The sequence below is a fragment of the Phascolarctos cinereus genome, unplaced genomic scaffold, assembly GCF_003287225.1.
Source record: "Phascolarctos cinereus isolate Bilbo 61053 unplaced genomic scaffold, phaCin_HiC Scaffold_9;HRSCAF=440, whole genome shotgun sequence".
Taxonomy (NCBI): domain Eukaryota; kingdom Metazoa; phylum Chordata; class Mammalia; order Diprotodontia; family Phascolarctidae; genus Phascolarctos; species Phascolarctos cinereus.
In genome coordinates, this window is record NW_027556402.1 from 207,372,165 (window position 1) to 207,384,643 (window position 12,479).

The window sequence follows — 12,479 nt, forward strand, 5'->3', positions numbered from 1 at the left end:
TACATATGTGTGTATTGAGGCTGTGAGAAGCTTAAGTGACTTGTCCAGGTCACTGAAGTAGTCAATGAGTCAGTATTTGAATTCAGGTCTTTCCAAATTCAGGTTCAGCTTTCTATCCACTGAGGCAGCTAGCTAGGTCATTCCTTTAAGGGGATGCCCTAAATTTCCTTATTGCTGTTAAGAAGTGCAAAGGGAACTGAAGTCTCCCACATTTTTCTGAGAAGTTTGGTCTTTTAAAAATGCCCTTTTCGTTTTTTTTCCTCTTACAAAGGAAGAGACTTCTGTTTATTTTTATAAATACTTCGTTAAAGTTGGTAGCATTTTTGCTACTGAAGGAGGCCTTGTGGTGGTTCCTAGCAGTTTTTGGGGGGTTTTTTTGGGCAACTTCCCTAAAACTCTGGCTATCCTGTTTTTTTTTTCTTTAACATTTTAAACACATTTTGAGAACAACAGATGTTTTCGAGTTATTCATGAGCTTTCTTAGAAAATATTTTAAACCACATTTTGTGATGACTAAATATCATTCTTTGAAGAATGGGGGAACAAATTTTAAGTATCCATTAGGTTCCAACCTTATTGTCTGGATTTAATACCACTTAAGTATGTACCAGCTTGGAGGCCTGGGGTAGAAGTGACAGTGGATTGGACACTTGGATTTCACTCCACATCAGAGAATTATCAATATTCTTTCTAGTCTTGGTCCACTTCCTTGTTAAAATCCATTTGTTCTGCCTTAGTCTGTAAGTCTCTATATGGGAATTCAGCAGATTCATGATTTCATGAATCCATGAACAGGCATTGTTAAATGTTTCCTATGTACCAGGCACTCTGCTAGGTGTTGAGGATGCAGAGAAAAAAAAAGAAAAAGAAAAGAAAAAAGACAAAAAAAAGGAACAGTCTCTGCTCTCAAGAACCTTACATTTTTAGAATAAGCCCACCTCTCATTATAATATTCATTATCATTACTTGTTAACCAATCAGAGTTGATAGTCACCCTCAGGAACGCCCACTCTTTTAAGGGCGTATAAGTGTTGAATGGATTCCATGAGGGGTCTTTGGTATTTGAAAGTGTTGCTGACCCCTTTTATTATTTATTGCTAGCATGATTAATAAAATGATTAATTACCCAGAAGCTATGTCTCTTGAACTTTATATATGCCATAGATATAAAATTATTCTAAAATGTAGTAATTGTCAAAATCAGCTGGCACTGGATCAAAAACAGAAAAATGGATCAATGGAACAGATTGGATAATCGTGAATTAGAACCAGAGGCTTATATCTGGTCAGTGTTGGATAAATTCAGTACTAGAAGATTTTGAAGGAAGGAATTATTCAGTAAAAATGGGGAGAAATATAAATATATGCATACACATACATATGTGTATATATACATATACACGTGTGTACATGTTTTTATATATTTATATATACACACATACACATATACAAATGTTTATGTGTATTGGCATGGCAAAGAATAGAATTAAACCCACAACTCCACACCATATACTAGAATATATTCTAAGTGGATCAGCAGTTTAACTAGTGTAGCATAATTGAGGCTGGAGATCTAGATTAGGACCAGATTGTGAAGGCATTAAAAAGCTAAACGGAGGAGTTTTTCTTTTTTTTCCCAAGGCAGCAAGGGACTCCTGGAATTTACAGAGGATGAAGAGTGACATGCTTAGACTTAGACTTTGGGAAAATCACTTGAGTGGGGTGGAGTAGATTGCAGAGGGAAGGAGACTTATGGTGGGGAGACAATTAGAAAATTATTGCAGTAGTCCAGGCTACAGATGATGAAGTCTAGAACTAGGGTTCTAGTTCTGGTTCACTTTCCAGGCTTTACCAACATGTTTCAGCTGCCTTTTCCTTCTACCCCTGTAGCTCTTTTCTCCTGTTCATGAAACCTTCATTTTGAGGAAGAACCCAGACCACATACCATACCCTCCCTACCCATTTCATTGCCATTGCTCTTATGCTAGTATAGACCTTCATTAACTAGAACTTAAAGAAGTATAGAATTTTTATTGGAGGAAGTTCTGGAGTTTCTACACTGTGAAATCACAGATTCTTTATATATTGGTAACAACTCCTTTGTCTCCTATGTATTTCCTTTCTACTGGCCAAACTCCTCTCCATTACTAACACTATATACATATACACATTTGAACAGGCTATATGCTTAAATACCTCTCAAGGGAACATGGATTTCAATGGGATACTCTTTTTTTAAAAAAAATTTATTAATTTATATTGATTTATCAACAATCACTTCCATATGCTTTTGAGTTGAAAGTTTTTCTCCCCCATCCTCCCTCCCACCCTCCCCAAGATGGCGCACAATCTCATATAGGTTTTACATTTACATTCCTGTTGAACATATTTTCACATAGTGAAGTTGTAAGTAAAAATTACAACCAATAGGAGGAACCATCAGAAAGATGAAACAAAACTCAACAGAAGGTAAAAATAAGTGATAGCGATTTGACTTCCATAGTTCTTTCTTTGGATGTGAACAGCATTTTCCATCCTGAGGCCTCTGGAGATGTCTTAGATCCTTGTAATGCCGAGAAGGGTTCAGTTTAACAATATTAGTCATCACATAATGTGGCTGTTATTGTGTACAAAGTCCTCTTGGTTCTGCTTACTTCACTCAGCATCAGACCATATAAGTCTTTCCAGGTTTTTCTGAAGTCAGCCTGTTCATCATTTCTTATAGCACAGTAGTATTCCATTACATTCATATACCACAACTTGCTCAGCCATTCCCCAACTGATGGGCATCCTCTCAATTTCCAATTCTTTGCCACCACAAAAAGAGCTGCTATGAATATTTTTGTACATGTGGGTCCTTTTCCCTCAATGGGATACTCTTAAAGATGGAAAACTCTTCTAACATTTAAAGGAGTGAAGCTAAGATAATTATTGGGGACTTGTCAGCATCCTTTCAATATCATATCATATTGTACTACCTCTGATGGGTGGGATTAGATTATAAATGACCTTGAAAGCCTGTCTGAAGAGTTTGGAATTTAACTTTGGGTCACTGAGGAGACACTGAAGATTTTGTGTCAAGAGAATAGCATGACAGAAGAAGCAGATGGTTTTTTCCACTAAAGTTCTTCTTTGTTTATTTATGAATAGAAGTGTCTCTAGGTTCTGAAAGTGTGTGCCAGTGAAGGGAGTATGTGATCTGGTAGGTTTTGCTAGTCTAGAAAGGCTTTGAGTATAAGCTTGGCTATGGAATGTCTATTAAAAGACTGACCTAGCTAAAAGACTTCTCACCAGGTAAGCTACAAGGTTGTACAGAAGTTGTGATCTACATTGGTGAAGGAAGTGTCCATAAAAATTAAATCATATATCATTGATGTATTTAAAAATGTTATTTCCTCAACTAGATCATATGTATTTTAAAGACAGTGACTTTCTTTTTTCTTTCCTTTGTATTTACCTAACTCTTTAAAGTAGATGTTTAAGAAATGTATTTCATATAATTGCATTTGGAGATAGAGTGACCTGGGTTTGGTGGCTCACTGCCAGTCCTAGAGTCAGGAAGACTCACCTTCTGAGTTCAAATTTGGATTCAGACAGATACTAGCTGTGTGGCCTTAAGCTAGTCACTTAGCCCAGTTTGCCTCAGTTTCTTCATATGTAAAATGAGCTAGGGAAGGAAATGGCAAGCCACTCCAGTGTCTTTGCCAAGAAAATCCCATGAAGGGTCAGACATGGCTGAAAAAAATGATGTAACAACACTAGGATTTAGGTTCTGGTTCTGTTACTTAATCCCTTATGTGACCATAGGCAAGTCATGTAACTTTTCTAGGCCTTAAATTCTTCCTTTCTTAAGGCAATTCTGAGTAAATATGCCTTCCATGTTATATCTTTTCAGGTAGAGCTCCTGAGTGAGTAATACTGTATCTATTATACTACCAGTTTACCTTACTAGCCAGATGACTTTGGTTCCAAGAATACCAGAGTCCTCTAGCCATGTCCTGGCAGAGTTTGAGTCTTTGGATCCATTGCTGTCTGCTCTCAGGTTGGATTCCAGTCGCCTGAAGGTGAGTTTCTTTATTATCATTTTATATTTATTGAGTATTTTTTAATGAACTGGTTGCACCATGGAGCAAATATATTATTTGCCTTTCAGTTATTTATGTTTAAGCAATGATTCTTACCTGTCTTAGAAATGCTGCACATCCTTCTGAACACTGAGGATGTTTCTGTTTGTAAGAGTAATCATTTGATGTAGGTAGCTTTTCCCTTTAGAGGCTGAATTCAACATGCATTTAGTAAAACCTCCTATTTACAAGACCCTCTGCAAGGTACTGGGAATCCAAAGTTAGAATGAGAAATAGCTGTTGCCTTCATAGAGCTACCAAGGTTGGTGTTGGGAAAGTTGTTACAATATTTATGTAGGCAAATAAGTAGAAGATATTTTAAGAGTGGATGGAACATTAGCAACTAGGCGAATCAAGAAAGGCTTCCTAGAAGAGGTGGCAGCTCAGTTGAGCTTTGAAGGAAGTTTAAGAATATTAAGAGACAAAGGGGAAGATGGAATATGTTCTGAGTGTGGGAGACAACCTGTGTGAATGAAGGGAGCTAGGGAATGTTGGTTTTAGGGAATAGCTAGAAGGCCAAATTGATGGTAATGGAAAGTATATAAAATGAGATAACTCTGAAAATAATAGACCGTAGCTAGACTGTGAAAAGTTTTAAGTGCCAAGTTGAGGAGTTTCCATTTTGTCTTATAGGCAATAGGGAATGACTGAGAATTCTTGAATAGGTGTGTGACATGTTTACTTGTGTTTTAAGGAAGGTTACTTTGGCAGTTTTGGAGAGTGGATTGGGGAATAGAGAGGTTGAAAACACAGAGTACGGCTTGGAAGTATTTTGTAGTAACCCAGCTGAGGGCTGATGAGAGCCTAAAATAGGGTGGTGGCTGTGTGAGTGGAGAGAAGGGGATGAGAAAGATGTTGTGTTGGTAGAATTGGCAAGTGAGGGAGAATGAAGATTTGAGGACTTCTCTAAAGTTGTCAACTTGGTGCTGGCAGGATGGTGAGGTGCTTCACTGGGGAAGGTAATGGATTCTAATTTCTAATTCCAATTAGGTGCTGTGATTTTGGATTTGAATGCATCATGGTTATTTCAATTTAAATTTCCATTTCCCATGGGGTAAAATGAAACTCCTTAGCCCAGTATTTAAGGCCTTCCCAGTCTGTCTCTGACCTGCCTTTTTACCTTTATGCCTGCCTTCTGGGAGCTCTGTTCTAGCCAGATTGGATTGCTAGCTGTTCCCCCAGGCTCAGCAACTGTCTCTCATCCCTGAATTTTCAGAGACTTCCCCACAGGTTTGGTATGTACTTCTGCCTTGTCTATCCCTGTCAAAATTCTGCTCTTCTTTCAAAGCTTAGCTCTGGTGTCATTTCTCCCCTTATGTCTAGCTTTACCTTCCTGCCAGCTAAAAGTGTTTTTTTCGTTCTCAAACTTTCTAGAGTATTTTGTCTGGCTTTTTCCTTTGCCCTTAACACATTTCAACATATCTGTGTACATGACTCACTTCAATGTTCCACTGTCCCATGGATGCTAGCTCCCATCTCGAGGAGAGGAATTTCATCCTTACAGTGCCTTGCATATTAGAAGGTGCTTAAAAAATTTAATAACTCATTGTACTGTTTCAGAAAACAGGAAGCATGATTAGTTATAAAATAGGGCAAAATGAATATACCTTATTACATTGTAGATGTTAATAAAATATTACTTTCATAGGCTTGTTTCAGAATAAGAAGTTAGATGGGCAATAGATTACAAAAACAACGGTATTGACCACATTCCTGATAGTGTAGTTTGTGTAGTGTAGCTGTAGTACTCCAGTAGTCCATAAGCTTCCTGAGGTCAGGAACTGTCTCATTTTAGTATTTGTAACCTCTAGCACTTACCGCAGTGCCTAGCACATAATAGGTGGGTCAAATGCCATCTTCTACAGATGGTCTTTTCCTTTCCCTCCCCCATTTCCCTCTATGGCTACTTTAATCTACTCTGTATGTATGTACCTAATTATTGACGTGTTGTCTACATTGTTAGAATGTAATCTCTTTGAAATCAAGGACTGTTTTTGGTTTTCTTTGTACTCTTAGCCCTTAGCATAGTGCCTAGCACATAGTAAGAACTTGCTTGAGAAATTCTTGTTGATGGTTGGTTGATCGATTTGTCTTTTCAGTGCACAAGTATAGATGTGTCTCGAAAGTGGCTGGCCCTGGGCAGCTCAGGAGGAGGACTCAACCTCATTCAAAAAGAAGGCTGGGAACAGAGACTTCTTCTTTCCCACAGGGTAAGATGAGAAACACTGCCACACCTCTGACTCGGGAAAGCACTGAGAGAATTCAGTTTTGTCTGTGAATTACTCAGCTTTGTACATAGGAAGCATTTAATTCATGGTGTCAGTTCTATAGTGCATCCTGTCTGGGTAAGGAATCCTATCCCCCCTGCATGTGATTATGACTGAGCTCTGAGAAGACATTTTAGTCTTGATTTCTTAGTTTGTTAAATCAGACCAGCAGTGTTTATTGAGTATTTAGTGGTAAATGCATTAACCTAGGTGCTATGTGTATAAAAAGATCCGAGCTACAAGCCTTGCAAGAACTTAGCATCCAGTATGTGGTTTTAAATCACTAGACAGAGTGACTGGTTCTGAGAGAGAAAGAGAGAATTTAGAGCATTTCACTTCTGATATTCATTTGAGTCTATAATAGTGATGCTCTTCAATTTATTGCCTGTGTCATCACTTCTTGTTCTTATTTGCTGGATTATTCATCTCCTGTCGCCTAACTCTGTGCCCTGGGCTGTTTTGTCTTGTCTTGTCTCATCTCAACATCCCTCAGTGTTCTCATGGGTTCACTTATTATGTCTGTGCAGGTGACTCCTACATCTGCATGTCAAACCCTACACTCTCTTTCTTAAAATCCATTCTGGCATTACTGTTTTTTTTCTGAAAATGAATGTCTCATAATCATCTCAAATCCAGAATTTATCTTTTTCCTTAAATTTTCATGCTATCTTTTCTATTACCTAGGTTTGAAACCTCAGAGTCATCTTTGATTCTTTCTTTACCACTCATATCTAATAAATTGTCAAGTCTTATTGATTTTTATTTAAACAATCTTTCTCAATTTTCCCATTCTTTCCACACATAGCCACTACTCTAGTTTAGACTCTAATCATTTCCATTTGGTTGCTCTTTTTCTGTTCTCTGCCTTTTATGATTCATCATCCCCATTTGTAGCTGCCAAAATAATCTAACCATGGCAGAGCTATGCCCTTATCCATCCTCTGTTCAGGAATGTTCATTGGTTATGTATTGTGTCTAGGACAAAATTCCTCAGCCTGATGTTTTGCACCAATTTACTTTTTTGGGTTTATTTCATATTATCTCAGCCATACTGATCTGTCAGATTTTCCCTGAGGTTGGAATTCCATCTCTCTTCTCCTTGGAGTCACACAGGCAGCTGGGTTGTTTAGTGGAGAAAGCAATACCTGGAATCAAGAACACTTGAGTTCAGATGATGACTCAAACACTTACTTGCTGTGTGACCCTAGGCAAGTCATTTAAGTGATCTCAGCCTCAATTTCCTCATCTGTAAAATGGGGATAAGAATTTAACACCTACTTCCTAGGGTTGTTGTGAGGATCATATGTATAAAGTACGCTGGAGACTTTAAAGCTTTATTGTTATTATTATCTGTCTTCCATGCTTAGAATATATTTCTCTCTTTTGTGTCTTAGAATCTTTAACTTTCTTGATCTGCATGTCTCCCCTTCCCCAGTTCCCTTTCCCTCAAATGAATTTGTGTTAATGTTTCTGTGTATGTGTTATATTGGGCCAGCTAGGTGGTGAAGTAGATAGAGCACCAGGCTTGGAGTCAGGAGGCTCTGAGTTCAAATCTGGCCTCAGACACTTAATAGCTGTGTGACCCTGGGCAAAACATGTTTGCCTCAGTTTCCTCGTCTGTAAAGTGAACTGAAGAAGGAAATGGCAAACCACTCAAGTACCTTTGCTAAGAAAACCCCAAATGAGGTCATGACGAGTTGGATACGGCTGAAATCACATCATCATCATCATCATCATCACCATCATCACCAACAACAAATGTGTTCTGTTTCCTGAGAGAATGTAAATTCTTTGTAGTTAGGGACTTCTTTTAGTTTAGTTCTTTTTTTTCCACCAATCATAGTTCCCTGCAGATATTTTCTGCAATGTCAGACCACTTTTTTGTCTTAGCAAAGAAGCCAGAAATTCAGTGGTGATAAAGACTGAGCTGTATATATTCTCAGTAGGCATGCTCTTTGCTTTTGAGAATTGAGTGTGAAGCATATTTGGAGGGAGAAGAGTGAGAAAACTCATTCTTTAGCCCAAACTCTCTTAATCTTTTGGGAAGTGAGACATTTTAGACTTCAATCTGTCTAGTGTGTTTCATATAATAATAACTAGGATTCATGTAGCACTTTTAAGTTTTGCAGAGTGCTTTACATATATTATCCTATCTGAATCTCTTTAAAAATAATTTCTACCACTGGGGAAAATATACAGTAAATGGAAGAGAAATGTGATCTTACACCTGACTTGAGAGCTAATGGCAATGTTCTTTAATCTTATATACAAACTACATTTCATAATGACATTTCTTGGGGTTTTTTTGGGTTTTAGGAAGGTGCTGTTTCTCAGGTTGCCTGTTGTTTACATGATGACGACTATGTTGCTGTAGCCACCAGGTAAGATGATTTTTTAAAACAGTATTTTATTTTTTCCAATTATATGTAAAGGCAATTTTTAGCATTCATTTTTACAAGATTTTGAGTTCCAAATTTTTCTGCCTCCGTTTCTCCCCTCCCCTCTTCCTAAAATGGTAAGCAATTTGATATAGGTTATATTTGTACAATCATATAAAACATATTTCCAATTAGTCATAGTTGTGAAAGAAGAAACAGATCAAAAGGAAGAAAACCATGAAAAAAATAAAGTAAGTGAAAATAGTATGCTTTCATCCGTCAGTTCTTTATCTGGATGTGGATAGCATTTTCCATCATGAGTCCTTTGTAATTGTCTTGGGCCATTGTATTGCCGAGAAGAGCTAAGTCGTTCATAGTTGATCATTACACAATGTTGCTGTTACTGTGTACAGTGTTTTCCTGGTTCTGCTCATTTCACTTTGTTCATACAAGTCTTTCCAAGTTTTTCTGAAATCTGCCTGCTCATCATTTCTTGTTGCACAGTAGTATTCCATTACATTTATATACTACAACTTGTTCAACCAATCCCAAATTGATGGGCATCCCCTCAGTTTTTAATATTTTGCCATGACAAAAAGAGATGTTATAAATATTTTTGCAAATGTCGGTCGTTGTCCCTTTTTTAAGATAACAGGATGTTTTAAAAGTTTTCTTATCCTTTCCAAATACTTAAAACAGCCTTTTAAAAAAGCATCAAGAGATATAATTCTCGGTTTTTGTACTTGGAATGGGGAAGTCAGCTCTAACCTCCATGTTAAGACTTCTGGTGATGGAGGCTCTCACCTTATGCTTTTAAAATCAGAGTTTGTTGATGAGCTCCCAGATTAGTCACGTCAGTCTTTTTAATCAGCCTCCTCTTGACCCCTTTCTTCTTTATCAAAATCAGCTGTGTTTGTCATCAACATTTCATTCCTAGGATCCTCCCATCCTTGTTGGTGTATGTCCTTTTTCTTAGATTCATAGCATGGATCCTGTTGATTAAATCTCTGAAATCTGAAATTTGCTTTTCCAGTGTTTAGGGTACAGAGCTTGATTTTCCCCATCTTGTCTATCCATAAGATGGTGGGTAGGGTTGTGGGCATGCTGTTTAGTTTTCAGAAACTCTTAAGTTGATACTCATCGTCACAATTCTCTGTTGCTAATAATTTTTTCTTTTTGACTCTTTATGCTCTTAGTCAAGGTTTTGTAGTAGTTTGGGAATTAAATCAGGAGCGTCGTGGGAAACCAGAACGAATTTATGTATCTTCAGAACACAAAGGACGGAGAGTTACATCTCTCTGTTGGGACACAGCTGCTCTTAGAGTTTTTTCAGGAGACCATTTGGGAAGAGTTTCTGCCATCAAACTGAACACATCCAAACAAGGAAAGGTGAGGAAGAATTCTTTTCTTTTTTCCCTGGAGCAAAGGAGTTTTGCATGGTTTTATAGGTCCCTGAAATAATGAGAGAACACGGTAGCCACTATGCAACTTGAAGAAGCGGTAAGAGCCAAGTTTAATCTTTTGGATGGAGAATGGCTAGGAGATAATATATACTGTGTTTTAGGTTTTGCTTTTTAAATTCTTTATAAAGTTAATTATTTTGCGTGAAGCTTTTGAGTAGTAACTGAAATCCTCATAGGATCTGTGACTTTAAAAAAGCCACATTTTGGTTTGCTTTATTTTCTTTATTTTGATATAAAAAATTTTGAAATTGGGAACAAAAAGGGAACAGTGTTTTAGTTATAATGTTTAATTATTCTGCGATGAAATAAATTTTTATTTTCCGTATCCCTCTTCTAATCCCACTCTCCCCAACTATTTAGGCAGCTGCTACCTTTATGATGTTCCCGGTTCAGACGATAACAACAGTTGACTCTCGAATAGTACAGTTAGATTATTTGGATGGAAGATTGCTTGTATCTTCACTTACTCGATCCTTCTTATGTGATACTGAGAGGTAAACTTGGTTGTATCATACTCTATAATTTTTATTAAGTAGTGGTTTAAATGAATCAGCAAATACCCTTATTTCTCTTTGTCAGCCTTTATATTTTTCATGAGGAAAAGGTAGATGTTTATCTTTCAGATAAATTTTTCTCATGTATGCTTTTGGTACAGTGGGTAGTTTTGGAGTTCTTCATGCTCACCAACAAAGCAGGGTAAATAAAGTATGTTCTTAATTATCTACACGATGAAAGGGAACATGGAACCACAGAGTCCTATAGGTGGAAGGGAGGTTAACTAGTAACTCCTCCTTTAAAATCCAGGTAAATGGTCCTGTAGCCGTGACCTCCTCCTCAAGACCTGGAGTAATGTGAAACTCATTTCCTAAGGCCTTCCATTCTCCTTTGGAACTACTTAGAGAAGAAAAAGCTTAGATATGAAAATAGAAAACTTATCCAGGTAGTAGACCTTCTGAAAAATAGAGTTGAGCAAACAACTAAAAACTTCAGTGAAACACGAAATATTAGAGCAAAGTAAGAAGATATATTTTATGGGGCCTGCCATCAAAAACAATTGATCTGGAAAACTTGAGGAGGTGAGATAATTTAAGAATAATTGGATTCCTCTGAAACCATGACCAAACAAAAATCTTGAATTTCATATTTTAGGAAGGCATAGAAGAAAGCTTCCCAGAACTACTAAAACCAAAGGGCAAAATGAAAATAGAAAGAATCCATAGGTCAACTAAAAGAGATCCCAAATTTAATACATCCAGAAATGGGAGAGCTAAATGCCAGAGCTCCTAGCTTAAAGAAAAAATATTTCAGATAGCCAGAGAGAAAGAGAGAGAGTAACAAGGAACCAAAGCCAGGATTATAAATTACGTAGCAGTTATTAAAAGTAAAGAAAAACTTGGAATATGGTGTAGCAAAATACAAAAGACTTTAAGACAACTGCAACTTATCCTACAAAATTGACTATAGTCAATCCTAACAGAAAAAATGCAAGGATGGAGGGGTGGGTTAAAACCAGGTTGTAGAGCCCTTAAAAACTAGACTGAGAGCTTTGTATTATATATTTTGGGCTATAAGGAGCCATTACATTTTCTGAGCAGAGAAATAGAATGGTCAGACTTGTCCCCTAGGAAGATTTTTAAAAAATTTTTTTGTTTTAGGCAGTGGGGTTAAGTGACTTGCCCAGGGTCACACAGCTAGTAAGCGTTATGTGTCTGAGGCCGGATTTGAACTCAGGTCCTCCTGAATCCAGGGCCAGTGCTGTATCCATTGTTCCACCTAGCTGCCCCAAGATTTTTTTTTTAAGGGAGACAGATACAATTATATTTATTTACCATTCTTTAAGATTGATCTTTTTAAAATTAATTTATTTTTAATTTTCAACATTCACTTCCAGAAGATTTTGAGTTCCAAATTTTCTCCCCGTCTCGTCCCTCCTCCCATCCCAAGATGGTATGCATTCTGAATACCCCTTCCCCTAATCTGCCCTCCTTTCTATTTCTCCCTCCACTTCTCTTATCCACTTCCCCTTCAGTTTTTCTGTAGGACAGGATAGATTTCTATAACCCATTTCCTGTATATCTTATTTCCCAGTTGCATGTGAAAACAAATTTTTTTTTAAAACATTTTAAAAAAAACTTTGGGTTCCAAATTTTCTCCCTTCCTCCCTACCCACTCACCCTCTGGAATTTGGCTATAATATTCCTAGGAGTTTTCCTTTGGGGATCTCTTTCAGGAGGTGAGTGGTGGATT

The 12,479-nt window shown here is 37.3% G+C and overlaps 1 protein-coding gene across 1 annotated transcript in view; it reads left to right on the forward strand.

Annotated features, from left to right (window-relative positions):
• HPS5 (HPS5 biogenesis of lysosomal organelles complex 2 subunit 2) overlaps positions 1 to 12,479 on the forward strand; it is a 43,405-nt gene that overhangs the window by 1,642 nt on the left and 29,284 nt on the right. The window contains exons 2-6 of the mRNA XM_021005308.2: positions 3,896 to 4,064; positions 6,224 to 6,334; positions 8,708 to 8,772; positions 9,966 to 10,158; positions 10,593 to 10,726. Coding sequence (XP_020860967.1) covers positions 3,957 to 4,064; positions 6,224 to 6,334; positions 8,708 to 8,772; positions 9,966 to 10,158; positions 10,593 to 10,726 — 611 coding nt within the window. The 5' untranslated portion in view covers positions 3,896 to 3,956. The remainder of the gene's footprint in view (positions 1 to 3,895; positions 4,065 to 6,223; positions 6,335 to 8,707; positions 8,773 to 9,965; positions 10,159 to 10,592; positions 10,727 to 12,479) is intronic.